At 39.0% G+C, this 15,080-nt stretch overlaps 1 protein-coding gene across 5 annotated transcripts in view; it reads right to left on the bottom strand.

Annotated features, from left to right (window-relative positions):
* OXR1 (oxidation resistance 1) overlaps positions 1-15,080 on the bottom strand; it is a 276,024-nt gene that overhangs the window by 125,852 nt on the left and 135,092 nt on the right. For all 5 annotated transcript variants that reach the window (XM_010404858.4, XM_039549133.1, XM_010404856.4 and 2 more), the window contains one exon: positions 9,555-9,751. In XM_010404858.4, coding sequence (XP_010403160.1) covers positions 9,555-9,751 — 197 coding nt within the window. The remainder of the gene's footprint in view (positions 1-9,554; positions 9,752-15,080) is intronic.

The raw sequence follows: 15,080 nt of genomic DNA, 5'->3' as shown, positions 1-15,080 counted from the left end.
AGACCCAGGCAGGTCGTGCCTCTCAGGATCAGCGTGACTGCACAGCTGGATTTGGTCACTCTGTCACTTTGTTCCAGACTGACTTCTCTTTCAGTATAGTTATTCCACAATAAATAACATCAGATTTTGATCTTAAGATTTCATGTTCACATATATGCCGTATGGAAGGAAACTCACTGGCTTCATTCACCATCTCAGTGTTAGCTTCTAAGGGTCAGGAAGTCACTTTCCAAACTGAGGTTACCTGCAGTATTTGTGGTTTGAGCCTTTCCATAATATCTTTTTCCACCCCCACGCCCCTCATCTCTGCAGGGTTTTTTATGGATTTAAAGAAAGTTTAAGGGAACAAGTAAAAAAACATATGAAGACATTTGATACCATCAGTAAAGTTGAGTTTCTTACTAATGCCCCAAAATCATGGCTTTCATGAAATATATACATAGACAACTGAAACAATTCCTAAAAAAGAAATATCACACTCCCCTTGGGCCAAGAGATCTTCCATGATATTTTAAGAAATTTTAAACATTCTTTTTTTTTTTCCAAGAGTGGAGAATCAGAAAAATTCAGCTACCTTAAACTTTTTTTTAACTAAAAACCCCCTAAATTTTTGTAATCAATTTTAGTGGGGTTTTTTTTAGCTGTATAGAATTATCAAGCTGTCTGAAAACATTACACTTTATTTCAGAATGAATAAAATATGAATAATCACAACAGGCGCTTTGGTGTGCAAACATTCCCCTTACTTATAGAAGGAGTTGTTGGGTTTTAAAAACCTCTAAAGATAGAGGCTGCACAACCTCTTTGTACCATCCTCATGCACTGGGGAAAAAAAAGTTTTTCCTTATTTCAAGTCTAAACCTCTTATGTTTCAATCTGGGCCAGCTGTCGGCCGTCGTTCTGCCTTGCACCACTGCAAAGAGCAGATACCAGATATCTATCTGATATCATTGGCAGCCTCCTTGAAGATAGCAACAGGCTGCTGTAAGGTGCCCCACAACGTGTCCCTTCTCCAGCTCCCTCAGTCTTTTCTCACAGGGCCCCTGATGATCTTGGTGACTGCTGCCTTTTGACATTTTTCCAGCCATGAAGTAGTCCAACCACCTAGGCCATAGTGCCCCAACATGGATATAGGGGTACTCTGGAAGACAATGACCATTAGAAGTGAAGCTGAACAGCCTGTGGAACAGCCCTGGAAAATCCTTCTTGCCCTTTTTGAAAAGGCATCTAGCATTTGCCTTTTCCAAGATGTCATGGGCCTCCCATGGTCTTCATGACCTCTCAATGAGAGCCTCACAGTGACATCAGCAGCTCCTTCAGCACCCTTACTATGTATTCCACTGGTTCCCATGAACTCCTATGGATCAGAGCCCTTTTCCACTACCAGTAATAATTGTTCTCCCAGAACTCTGTCTCCAGATGCAAGAGACTCAGTCTTATCTGCCTCTGCTATCACTAAACACTCAGCTATTTCAGCACTGAATCAATATTTTCCTTCTTTGTTCTTGCACTGTTAGGAGGAAGACTTTGCTATTTCCCAGGACTCAAAAGACTGGTGCTCAAGGCATTATGTTAGAAATCATGTCTTTTGTTTTCAGTCATTTTTCTCTTCTACAGAAGACCTCCAGTGAGAGAGAGACTGAGGGTGATGCAAACTCTATCAGCTGAGAGCTTATGGGTCAGATCAGTTTTTTTTTTTCCTTCCCCAACAGATTAAAATTTTAGTATCCCAAGAGCACACATGATTAGCTGATCTTGCAAGCTGAGTAGCTTGCCTATAGAACTATAAAAGATTTCATCTTTATCCTGATGTAAAGCAAGAAAATTAGAAAATCCTGAAATATTTCTTGCCCAAAATGACTCAGCAGATGATATGATAGCACTCTATATGTTTAAAACCAAAACCAGATGCTAAGAAAAGGGAAATACTGAGATGAAAGGACATTAATGAGCATCACTTTCCTGGTGGATGCTGTCACTACAGCTCAGGACTCATTTATATTCAAAGGATATGCAGAGTATCTGTAAAGGACAAAAGAAGGATACAACATTAAAAACTGGCTTGTAATGGCTCCAAGTTTGAAATACTAAAAAAGAGAAAAACAAAGACATGAATAAATGCTTGCTTGCTCATCCAGAGTAGCTATGTGATCTGAATCACTAATAAAAATCTTCAGAAAGGTTGAATGAGTAAGAATTTTGCCTAGTTACTGTTGCTATGAGAGACACTTTCCTTATTATCCACACATTCCACAAATTACTTCCCTTTCCTTATCACTCACAAACAGGTAATGAGGTGCTAGGAAAATGGCCTCCTTCTCTAAAAGTTTCTGAGATCATACTTGGAAGAAGGCAGTCAGAATGATGCTTCTCAAAAAGTACTGAGTGTTCAATAAAGAAATTTTAAGTGCTGTGAATGGGACAGAGTTAGACTCTGCAAATGTGTCCGAACAGCATCTGGATCCTCTGAGACAGCGTTGGCAGCTTCATCTCCCATCTGCCCTTCTCTAAAAGGGAGAAGATGCAGTTAAAATTTACAGCACCTACCGTGCCAAACTTCACCACTTATCTGACAACTAATATACATAGGTATGTTATGTGCTTTGCCAGTACCAGCAACAAATAAACAAAGTAATTTGGGAGTTACTACAAAAAAGAACCACATTCAATTATGCAGAAGAGTAGAAGCAAATATGCTCAATGGCCAAATGATAAGAACATTGTGATAAGAAAGTGAAGTATCCTTTGCAGGAAAACCTCTCTACAGTAAATACACCAAATATCAGATAATGTCTTCTAAAAAAAAAAGATCTTTCTAGAGCATCCCAAATAAAATCTTGCAGAGCAGGAAGGGATTTGCACACTGAAAACAAGAGGATCCCAAGCCACAATGTCTGTCATTCAAACAAGTTCTATGCTTATTTTGGAGGAGAAGGTAAAAGGCAACCCCCTAACTCTGTTTTTAAACAGTGACTATAGAGGGTAGTTCCATGAGGTAAATTCCATAAAACTCTCAGCTTGATTGTAAATAAGTTTATATTTTCAGGTGGATCAATGGTGTCATTTTCCAGTTTTGAGTCCAATAGCAGATTCATTCTAATGCGACTAGCTCTCTCACATCAGCTCTCCAAAAAAACAATAGCTCCACCAGGGTGAGAGATCTCTGAGATATGAAATCACCACTTGAACTGATGTTAGTGCCACACAATAACTGTATTGGCAGATTCTGTGACACCATATAAGGTTAGTAATAAATGTGTATGAATTCACATTTAAACAGACAGCTCTGATATATTGTAAAGTATTATTTTTATGGAATCAAACTGGAATGTATGCAAACAGAAGGAAAACTGATCTACTGCATATCTAAACAATATGATATTTATTTATGCTTCCAAATCACTGTAATAATCATGGCTTAAACAAACTCACTGAAAAGCATATAGCACAAAGGTTAGGTATGATTACATCTACTAAACAGTAGCTGATCACTTTTCATTTAGTTCTCCCTTTCATAACAGGAATAATGGATTTATTAATCACTTGAAAAAAACCCTGTATGTTAGGTTTCCCCATAAAATCATCTCTATTATACTCTCACTTTATAAACACTCTTTTGTACTGCTATGTACTTAGTAATAATTCTTGTGAACAGTTATTACTTATATTTCTATGCATTTAATTCTTTGGAATATCCATCTTCTTTTTACAACAATACATTTAGAAGTACTAAATTATTAGTAGTGACTTGGGGGTGCTGATTGACAAGGAGCTCAGCGTACCCCAGCAACGTGCGCTCGCAGCCCAGAAAGCCAAATGTATCCTGGGCTTCATCACAAGCAGCGTGGCCACAAGGTCAAAAGAGGTGATTCTGTCACTCCACTCTGTGAGACCCCTCCTCGAGTACTGCTTCCAGCTCTGGGACCTGCTGGAGTGAGTCCAGAGGAGAGACACTAAAATGATCACAGAGCTGGAGCACCTCTCCTATGGAGACAGGCTGGGAGAGCTGTTCAGCCTGGAGAAGACAAGGCTCCAGGGAAATCTTATAGCAACGTCTCAGTACCTGAAGGGAGCCTACAAGAAAGATGGAGAGGTACTTTTGGCAAGGGCATGTAGTGATAAGACAAGGCTTTAAACTAAAAGAGGCTTGGTTTAGATTCTAGAAAGAATTCTTTACTGTGAGGGTGGTGAGGCATTGGCACAGATTACCCAGAGAAGGTGTGGATGCCCCACCCCTGGAAGTATTTAGGGCCAGGCTGGATGGGGTTTTTAGAAACCTGGTCTACTGTAAGGTGTCTCTGCCTGTGACAAGGGGCTTGGAATGAACTTTAAGATCCCTTTCAACCCAAACCTTTCTGTGATTCTATGACTAAACTAATCCCAGCTAAATTTAAAGTGACGACCCACTGAAACTCTGTCTCTTACAAACAAGATTAGGAACCCACATGAAAATCAGTCTTTTCCCAGTTATCACTTTGGCATTAGCTACTGGACAATTGTTTTGAAAAATTAGTCAATTAATATGTATTTATTCAGACTTGCTTATCCCAAAAACTTAATTTCTCTTCCACACTGATTTTGTATTAGTTAATTCAGAGTACTAATATGGCAAGGTCAAGCTAGCAGAAAATATTTTCTCTGTTAAGAATTCTACTGACTTCATTTGAAAGAGAGTATGAAGGAGGAAACAGATTGTTTCTTTTTTTCCTTTTTTTTTTACAAGTGGAACATGAAATAAATTTTTTAAAAATGAGCCACTGTAGGGAAGGGAACTTTGGCAGTTAGTATTTCCCAAGTGTCCTCATGCTGCATATTACATACACATATACATACTCATGCATTCTGTCTAAACTACTAAGTGTGTGTAGTTGTAGCACCAACACCTTCCACTGATGACAGAGATTGTACCAACAAAAGATGTCTCCTCAGGCAGTTGAAAGTTGTCTTCTAAATGAAATGAGCTAGAGCCTTAACAGCAATATTTGCATTAAGGCTTTTATTAGAAGATACAATAAAAAAAATAAAAATACTGCATTCCTCATCTCCCCACCAACACTGTACTATAACATTTTCTAGTATGAACTACTGTCCTTTTTCATCATTTATTTTGCCTGATCAGGAAAATATTTTTATGCAACCATTTTATTTTTAAATCATGTATTTACTCTATACCAGTGCTGGAGTTTTATTTTAATGGCAAATGGAACAAAAGAAGGCTTTTACACCTACAAGGCCAGGGTTATTAGGCAGACAGTCCACTGGGTATATCCTCTTAGAGGTATCTAAGCACTATACACCAGGCTTTCACAGCTGAGTATACACCTCAAATGCATGTCTCCATAGCATAACATTAACTACTTCATTCACCTTGATAAATTGCTAAAAGTGTATCCTGAGGCATCACACCATGAAGTACAGTCCTACAACCCTTCAGCTGGGTCCTCCAAACAACACAGCTGTGATGCAGCCGTCTAAGAACAGCCATAGCTGCTGTAGTTGAACAGGGCATTAAGCTGATACAGCCTGACTGCTTTGAATTCAGGTTACCCACATCACTCTCCATTGTATAATATTCCAGCCCCCTTTTCAGAGTGCTGAAGACCCAGGCACCTTCTTTTTCTCTTTTGAGGGAGTTGCTCAACAAGAAGCACTTCAGAAATAAGTGGCCTGAATTTTTAATGCCTGAAGCATCTAAAAAGTCTAATTTTAGGTTTTTATTTTTAAGTGTCTTGGGTGCTGTTTCTAGAGTTCTCCAAAAAACTTCATCTAACCCACCATGCAGACTGTTTTTCCTACACTCATCTTATTAATCTAGAGGTTCCCACTCAATTTCTTCACACCAGTTCAGCACTGGAGGTGCTGGAGCCTTCCTGCCTGCTGAGCCTGCCATATGGAAGACTTATTTCTCCCCCTCACTGACTCTCCATTTTTTATTTCATTTCAACCAAGCACACAACTTGTTCCCCATTGCCTATTCCTATCAGTTCTTCTCTTTCTTACCTACTTTTCCCCCCAGTTTTAAAAAGTGCAACTAGACTCACTAAGTTTGGAAAGTACCTGAAGTGTAGTCTGTGGGAAAGATGAAATGCAAAATAAGTAACTTGTTTATAGCTGTCTAAAGTAGGAGCAGTGCTGATGAAATTTTAAAATCTCTTGGATTTACCAGATATTCCTTCCTTATTACACAATCACTTTTGGAAGGTCTGGGTAAATCTGTGTACACATAAGGTGGCACAAAAAAATTTTAAAATATTCTGATGCTAGAGAGCCTTTAGGAACACAACCTCCTAGACAATTGCTTGTGTCTTCTTACATTAGCTGCAAGCATACACAAGCTGCTACACTTTCTTCCGCAAAGCATATGTGTGCAAAGTAAATGCTCACATCTCTGGACCTGCAAAGCAGAGTGTGATTTATATAAAGATCTCTGAAGTGTTTCCTGCATAGCCAAATCAAAAAACCACATATGTTTAAAATAAATTTGATTTTTTAAAAATATTTTCCATTAATTGATGAAGTAAAACTGGTTACACTTTCTTTATACATAATTGTAAGTTGCATGGCTATTTAATAAAATGGGGAGATATTAACAAATCCAGCTAGGCCTTGAAGCTGAATTTTAATTTAACGGGCAATGTGATGCTGAGAGCTCCATTTTAAAACACAAACTGTATATATGCACAAGTCTAAATATAGATGTGATACTTTTTTACATATTTGAACTCAGTTGTCATATCTATACCTATATTTACACATCATGACAATTACTTAAAATAAATTCTTAAGGAACAAGAGAGTAACACAAAATATATTTGGCACTTGTTTGCTCGAGTTCAGTTAATCACTGCCATAAACACTGTCATTTGCCAATTTGTTCTGAGGTTAATGTAACAGAATACTAATTTTAAAATAAAAGAAAGAAGTCAGCTGAGAGCATTAATTTTCTAACATATTGAACACAGGTTGCTTTTAGTAGAACAACATGAAAACAAGGGAAAAACAAGGTAAACCTCTGTTTAGTCAGCAACAGATCTAATGTGCTTGTTTGTGCTATATAACAGCCAATCATACACAAAACATCACAGGAATCTGGTCTTTATCTTAGAGTATGGGTCTGTTACAAGTGTGTCAGTACATTCATCCTCAGAAAGTAACAAATTATTTGATTAGAATTTAACTACTAGAAATTATTTTTGAGACAAGTCACAGAAAATTCCTTTTAAGTCAAGAGGGTGATATGGGTCATAAATTAACATATGCACTAAGAAGATAATTATCCTTCTCTCGGGTTATCAAAGCCATAGACTCAATATTGGAACAACTCAGTACAGTAAACATGTTCATCTGGTATCAGTACTGTGCTGTCCAAGATTAAACCATTCATTTTCACAACCATCAGTAACGTGTGCCACCAAACATTTGAGAAGATACAGGGAAACTCTTGCCTCTTCAATTTGCCTGTCAGCAAAAGTCAAACATAAGGCAGTATGCAGTGATACTGGCTCTAGCAACTTAGTCTTTGTGGTTTAGACAAGTCACATAGACAAGGCTGAATGTATAAGAACAGAAAACCAACACATCTCCCATACTGGGTCAGTCCAGACGGCTCTGGACTTGCTCAGTACTCTGTACAGGGATAATGGAAGACAATATTTGAAAAAAACCTGCAAGTTTGGCCACTTTCTGTGGTCTGTTCCCCTCACACTTCCCTAGGGTCTGCAACTGCTGTTCACTAACGTTAGCATCTGTTTATGGGCAAGTTGCCCATGAATGCTGTTGTCTATGGACACACTGTCTGTGTTCCAGCACGATAAACAGAGAGGCAGTGGAGTATCCACCCCTGGAGACTGTCAAAACTCAGCAAGACAAAGCCTTGGCTGTTCTATCTGGTGTTGGCTGAGGTCCCGCTTCAAACAGGACACCAGACTATACAACCTTCAGAGGCCTTTTCCAGTCAACAAGTGTGTCAAATGAAGTGCTGCACAATATCCCAACGAATTATTCAAATGTATGGAAAACATTCAGTTATTCCAGCACACAGGTTACATCCCGAGGAACTAGTGCTCAGACCTTGTGATCACTCAAAGCATATATAGATTTGGGTTCACATTATAAGGATTGTGTAAAGATTCCCAAAAAGAAACTGCAGTGAGTCAAATTTGACAAGTAGATAAACACAAACCTTAATCTGTATTTCCATATGCAGGCTGTGTTTTGGGTGCTCACAGAAAAATATTCAACTATGGTCAGTTTGCCAATAATATGTTTTAATACTGAATTAGATTAAGAACTCACTTTGATGATGTGATGGAATTCTATTTTCATTATTAGTCTTAGGAAACCCACCCCCATTCCAAATCCTGCTTCACGTATAAAGTAATCTTGGCTTATCTTTGATATTCCTGTAAGATGATTTGGAGAAAAGAGGAGAAAAAAACACCAGAGCAAAATTTTTGGGCATCAAAAAATGCAAACACATACAATCATTCACCACTTAAAATACAGACTTCATTATTAAAATGGGTCGATTGCTAATGAAGTTTCCTTCTTTAAAAGCAACAAAGCTTACAATGACAATCAGCTTCAAAGGATTAGACGTAACACAATGAAAGATGTCTAAGGAAACACATTTTTCTTTACCTTTTAGACAAGTTAAAGACATGCAAATAGTTCCCTTGGAGCAGAAGAAACGATCACAATACTGCAATAATTCAACAGGTCACAAACTATTGCCAAGCAATAGGAAAAGAGGCAATTGTCAGAAACTGATGCACAGGAAGTTCCACCTGACCATGAAGAAGAGCTTCTTTACTGTGCAGGTGACTGTGCACTGGAACAGGCTGCCCAGAGAGGTTGTGGAGTCTCCCTCACTGGAGATAGTCAAGAACCATCTGGATACAATCCTGTGCCATGTGCTCTGCGATGAGCCTGCTTGAGCAGGGAGCTCAGACCAGATGACCCACTATGGTCCCTTCCAACCTGGCTAAAAGGAGTCAGGCACAATCTCAAAACTATTTATGGGGAAGCAAACTGCAAAGCATGTTCCAGGGTGCTTAAGATGGTTTGTTAAGACTCATGGAGATGCTAACATCCCAGATGAAGATTCAGGAAACCAAAATATTCAGAGAAAGATATCAATAAGCCCCCCTAAATAGTTCTTCCCACCCAGTATGCCTCCTCCCTCTCCAAACTGGAAATACTTTCTAACCAGGAGCCTTCTAAACAATCTCTGCCAAAATTCCAATGCAATCAACTGTAAGAATTACATTATTCCTAAAGCATTCCTTTCAAAATTGCTTTTATGCTTTCTTCAATAATTCTTTTTATGGAATAAAAAAAAAGGGGAGTGGGAAAGAATCCAGGTAAATAAAGCAGGTTAATTCTTTAGAGTAATTTGACATCAGCATAAAGATGTGATAACTTCCTGCTTGCTGTGAGCATTTGTAAACTTAGTAGCCAGCTGTGATTAAGCAAAAGAAATAAACCACAAATAAACAATAAGACCCTGCTTTTGTAACAAGTGCATTTGATTTTTCCTGTGAAAGAAAACTCACCAATGGTGTAATATCTCTTCAGATCACTCCTCCGTGGGTTGCGCCTTTGGGTGTTTGTGGTGTTGTTCTGCTCCTCCTCGGAAGCCGCTGTCTGAGTGGCAGGTAAGGGCTGGCTGGGCTGAGGTGTCTGAGCTTCAGCTGCCACCGGGTTGCATCCTGGCCCACTGATATCCACCGACTGGGACTTCTTCTTTAATCTACAGGCAATTTTCGGCAGTAAAGTATTACTAATCATCATTCCATACCTCAATTATATGTAGACTAACAGTGATATTCTACTGTTCATTGTACAATAATTCATGCATGTCACAGCAGAACACAGAACAGCAGTGATAAATTAGGCCTTGCATTAATTTCCCCTTTCATGTTCTGCTAAATCAGTTACAGCACTTCCATCACCCATGTAGCTGCCAATGGTAAATTGCCCTCAGATCAGCCTGCAGAGCTGCTTGAAGGATCAGTCCCTAATCTATTTCCAAGGCAAGCTGCCTACCATTACCCTATCATTAAGTTGCCTGGCTTAAGTTATCGCAGATGAGGGGAGTACAAAGAAATTAAATAATTTGCACAAAGTTGCTGAAAGCCTCAAGAGAAAAGAATTGATGTATGACCTTCTGAATTCAGATGCAGCTCTACAACTTCATTTCTTATTCTGCAATAGTTTCAACACATTGTTTCTCAATAATCCCACTAACCCCAGGTACCATTTTTGCACTGCAGAAGCAGTGGACAAAGGAAAAGAAATTCTCTGTTCTGCAGAAGAAATCAATGTTCAACTCATTACTGGTATCCCCATATGAATTATTAACCACTATTCTCTGAGCCCAATCACCCAACTAGTTTTTTACAACTCTAGTTGCACACACATCCAGACATAACATCACAGCTTGTGCACAAGCATATTCTGAAAGAGACATCTTAAAGCCAAGGCAAATGACATTATCACTCTCAATTCCTCCTCAGATCTAGATGTTTTATCAAAGTTCTGAGGGAAAGACTTGACTAAATCTCAAATCCTACTTTGGAGTGGGGTGAGTACACCCCCATCACTGATTCACCATAGTTCTGGTATCTCCACTATCACTAGCAATGTAAAATAGAAGTTACTATGCTACTAGAGTTATTGAATAGAGACAAATGACCTGTTACAATGAAGTTCACTACATACACATTGGATTTTGTCAATACTTTTCTCAGATTAGGTCTTTATAAATGTATATAGCTGACTACATAGTTTGATCCTGGAAATAAAAGAGGTTTATGACATTGCAGTGAGATATTGATTTGAGATGAAGGGAACATAACAACTTTGAAATTTTGAAGCAAGTGAAGTAAAATGATAAAGTTTGGCAATTCTAGAGGATAATTTTATTAGGCTAACAATTTAATGCTAAGTAAGCCCCCTCTTAACTCAGCACTTCCTTGTTTTTCAAACATTTTTTCCATGTATTGGTCGCAATTAAACAGCATGGACTACTCCACTACGAACAGATTCTGCTAGTTTAAGATATTGTCATAATAATAACAACTGCTCTAAGTAGATTGGAAAATACACAGGTCATGATCAACCTCTGGAACGTACATTAATGTATCAACGTGTGTGTAGAATTCTATGAATGACACTATGAGGGCAAAATGACTTTACTCATACAGAGCATTGCTTAGTCCAGGGAAAATACTATAAGTTAGAAAACTGGCAGTTAGAAATTAGCTTCTATATGTCATTCAATAAGAAAGACTACTTTCACTAGAACCTTTTCCTTGACTAGTCCAGGGTGCCTTGCATTTGAAGGAACAGTTCTCAGCTCCAATGACTCTGCACAAACAGTTTGGGTTGACAGGGACATTTATCCCTCCTACACATAAGAAAGGGTGTAGTGCATCATCTAGACAAATGTCTCCAGTAAGTCCATCAATGGATATCCTTCCAGCCTCCAGCAGACTCTGGTTTATGTGTGTTCTGAGTTAGATGCTGCACCTTTGGAGTTATATTTCTTGGTTTGTCCTTAATTACTCCAGAACTCATTTAAATTTCTGAGGTAGGTAGCATCCAGCCTTGACGGTTTCTGGTTTAACTCTGCACTGTGCTCATACAGTAACACCGATAACTAATTTTAATGAATTACAAGAGTGACATTATGAGAAACAATGAACAACTACTGCTCCACATAAACCAGCTGCTTACATTAGCTCTTGCTGTTCAAAGAGCCCTACAGATACGGGAAGAACTTGTCACTGTGATAAAGCTGTCTTTACTTGGAGGAGCTTGGTCAATGGACCTACATATGGAGTCAGTGGAGACAGCTTGGGATAAACTAACAGCATTATGAGCACTGATACATATTAAAACCAAGAATGGGCAGGGCATCCTCTCTGAATAAACATTGTGGGAGAAGAAAAAAAAAGCCTTTTGCTGGAAATGATGCTCCTGAAACTGAGACCTTGTTTTGAACACTTCTGGCTTTAAGCCTACAGCTGGTCAAATATATTTACCTAAAATGAAGGCAGGAATATTTCATATTTCATTGAATCATTAACAGTGAAATGGTGTTCCATCATAATGTTATTCTGCTACATTGTTGAATCTACTGTCTTTCAGGTGATATAAAAAGTCTTTATAATTCTTTACCACTAGAAACCTTTGAAGATTTAAAGGATGACTTTTGAGAAGAAAATCACTAGTTTTCAATAAGTAATGCTCTCCCTCAGACCACAACTTTCACTGTGATTGCAGGGTATTGCTTCTGTGTTGTGCAAAATAGCTGTGGGCAAAGAAGCTACAAAATGTTTAGCACCTCTCCACAATCCTGAGGCCTCCAGATCAATAAGTCTATGTATGTCCCGTATTATGCATGTTCATGTTCTGCCCCAAAGGAAGACAGCAGGTGAGTTGAAATAAATTTTACAAATTGAAAAATACTGTTATGACTTATATTCTCAGCTGTGTTATGAACATATTCTTCACCATTGGCTGTCTGAAGGACAGTCCAATTAATAAAGCTGTCTGGAGGTAGCTAATAAAATAGCTTGCTGCACTGTGGGGAGCACCAGATTGTTGTTACAAACATACTGTCTATTCTTCTAGAATCACATAGGAATAAAGGGATAATACCTGTCATCTGAGCAGTAAAATTTTCACATGGCCTACTTATGATTAATAAAAGTCTTGGTTGAAATGCCTGTAGCAAATTAATATCGAAAAAGTTATCTATTCTTGCAATTGAGAATAATTTAAAAGTAAGACTTCCAAAGCAATAATACCAAAATTAACAAACCAGGAGCATGACAGCCCAGCAAGTGCATGTAATATTGTCAAACTGTTCTTGAGAGACAGTGGTGACAGTGCTTTTGATGGCAGGAAAGACAAAAAGATACAGGGTCTGAATTAATCCAGACTGCAATAACAGGGTCAGCTGAGTAGGACACAGGTTCAAGCAAGGACACAATTTTATGGGAATGACTTGACAAAAACAAGCAGCTTACTCTAATGCATCTTCCTTCAGCCCACCTGAACTGTATATTGATATGGCTAGCAAATAGTTTGAAAAAACACTGCAGTCTTTGAACTGTGTCTTCACTAGACCACCATGTCTTGAAAGAAAGTCTGAGTTCTGCATGCATTTTGAAGGCAAGAGAATGAATAATTCTCTGTAAGCCTGACCCTTCACCACCCTGCTTTATTACCAGCTTTGCGTTGCACTTGGTTTGGGGTTTTTTGGTGGGGTTTTTTATGTCTGTTACAGCTACACAGTTGGGCTGAAATGATTTATTCTTCATCAGAAAGAAATCTGAACATGAAATGCCTTGGGATCACATTCCTCATTCTTGCTTTGTTTCAGGCTGTCTGCTTGTAGAAAAATAAATAAAAGATATAAGAAATGCTGTGGCAAATTTTTTTTATCTTTTATTCCATGTATTTTGTAGCAGCCTTCACATAACTTTTCAACAATGGGCAACACATGCCTTTTAGTATTGCCTGGTGTGACACAAAATGCTGCTGCTGCAGCTGCCCAGCTGACAGCTGGACAGAGACAGCTTCAAAGACTGGTGGGGCTGGGAAATCCTTATCTGACAGCAAGGACAAAGTCCTAATTTGACTGAGATCTAAAGTAGAAGGGGCAAAAATTTCCTTTCTGCAGCTACCCTTAAGGCATAGGAACTCTAGGGGAGAGAAAACCATGCAACAACAACAACAAAAAGAAAATCTGCAGCCTTTGGGACTTTGGGAGGTGTGGAAACCTGGGCTGGTTACTGCTGCTTTGTTCTGGCTACCGGCATCCTCTGTGAAATATGGTTGTGTTCTCACTGGGATGTCAGAAGAAACAGGCACATTCCTAGCAAAAGTGGCTCGCTCAGAGGAGAAGCTAACATGGAATAATGCTGAAGGAGCAATTGATGACAAGTAATCAAGACAACACATCTGAGGGCCAAAGCTGGTGTTACTCAGCCGCTGGTGGCTGGGTCTGGAGATGCCATGTTTGCGTGGAACACAGCTGAGCAGCACCCTGCTTTGACACAACCCTGCTCAAGCACACATTTGATGCACCTGTTTGTGTAGTTCAATTGCACTATTGCTAATAAGCCATTATACTCCCATTCTCTCCATTTGTATCTCACTGTATTTTCCTAGGACAGGTGCTGCTCACCCCAATAATTCCAGCTGTCCTAGACCTTCTGTGAAGCCTTGGTACCTCTAATCTGCTGAACAGAGGCACGAATCCCAAACTCACCTCTCAGCACACTCTGGTCACTAATCACTGAGGATTTGCTCCTTCAGCTAATCCAGGAGGGAATGCACATTTCCAAGCTGTGTTATGCGACATCCCTGAAGGTAGATACACTGACTAGCTGTTGAACTTGCACATTATTTCTCTATCCATCCTCTTTATACAACTCCAAGGTTTTCTACTGCATATTAGAAACCACCCGACAGATGCTTTTACTTTCTCCTGCCCAGCTGGCATCCTGAGCTCTCCAGAAGCATTTCCCAGGAATGGCTCACTTTGAACAGTCCCTTACCAGTTCCCTCAAAAAGAAAATGTCATCAGGTGTTTGGTAGGCCATAGATTTAGGAAATCCTGGGGCTAGTGAATTCCCTGGGAACTCCGCTAGAGAATTTATGAGCATTAGGATTTCATTCCTGGCATTCACTATCAGAAACCTATTCCATTCCTAACAAAATCCATGCATTTTTTTTTCATGTTACGTTTCAAACTGCATTTTTGTAAAGCAGGATGGAAAAAAAATAAGGCACTACTTTCTAAAGAGATCTTGAAAGCACCTAAAACTATCATGGCTGGCAGTCCAGTCTGAAACAAAAGGGAGAAAGGAAAGAAGCATTTAAACCATTTATGGTGGAAACAAACAACCATAAGAAGCATCTCAGGAGCTGAGAATCTGTACAATTAAGTCTTTGTGAATTTCTAAGTAAAAATCCCTTACTGCAACAAAGATTTGGAGGAAAGCCTAGCTCATTCTTTCTACCAAATACAAAAAAACCCTCTCTGTGCCCCTTGTGACTATTGC

The sequence above is a fragment of the Corvus cornix genome, chromosome 2 (genome assembly GCF_000738735.6).
Source record: "Corvus cornix cornix isolate S_Up_H32 chromosome 2, ASM73873v5, whole genome shotgun sequence".
In the NCBI taxonomy this organism is placed as follows: Eukaryota; Metazoa; Chordata; class Aves; order Passeriformes; family Corvidae; genus Corvus; species Corvus cornix.
This window is presented reverse-complemented; position numbering and strand designations above follow the sequence as displayed.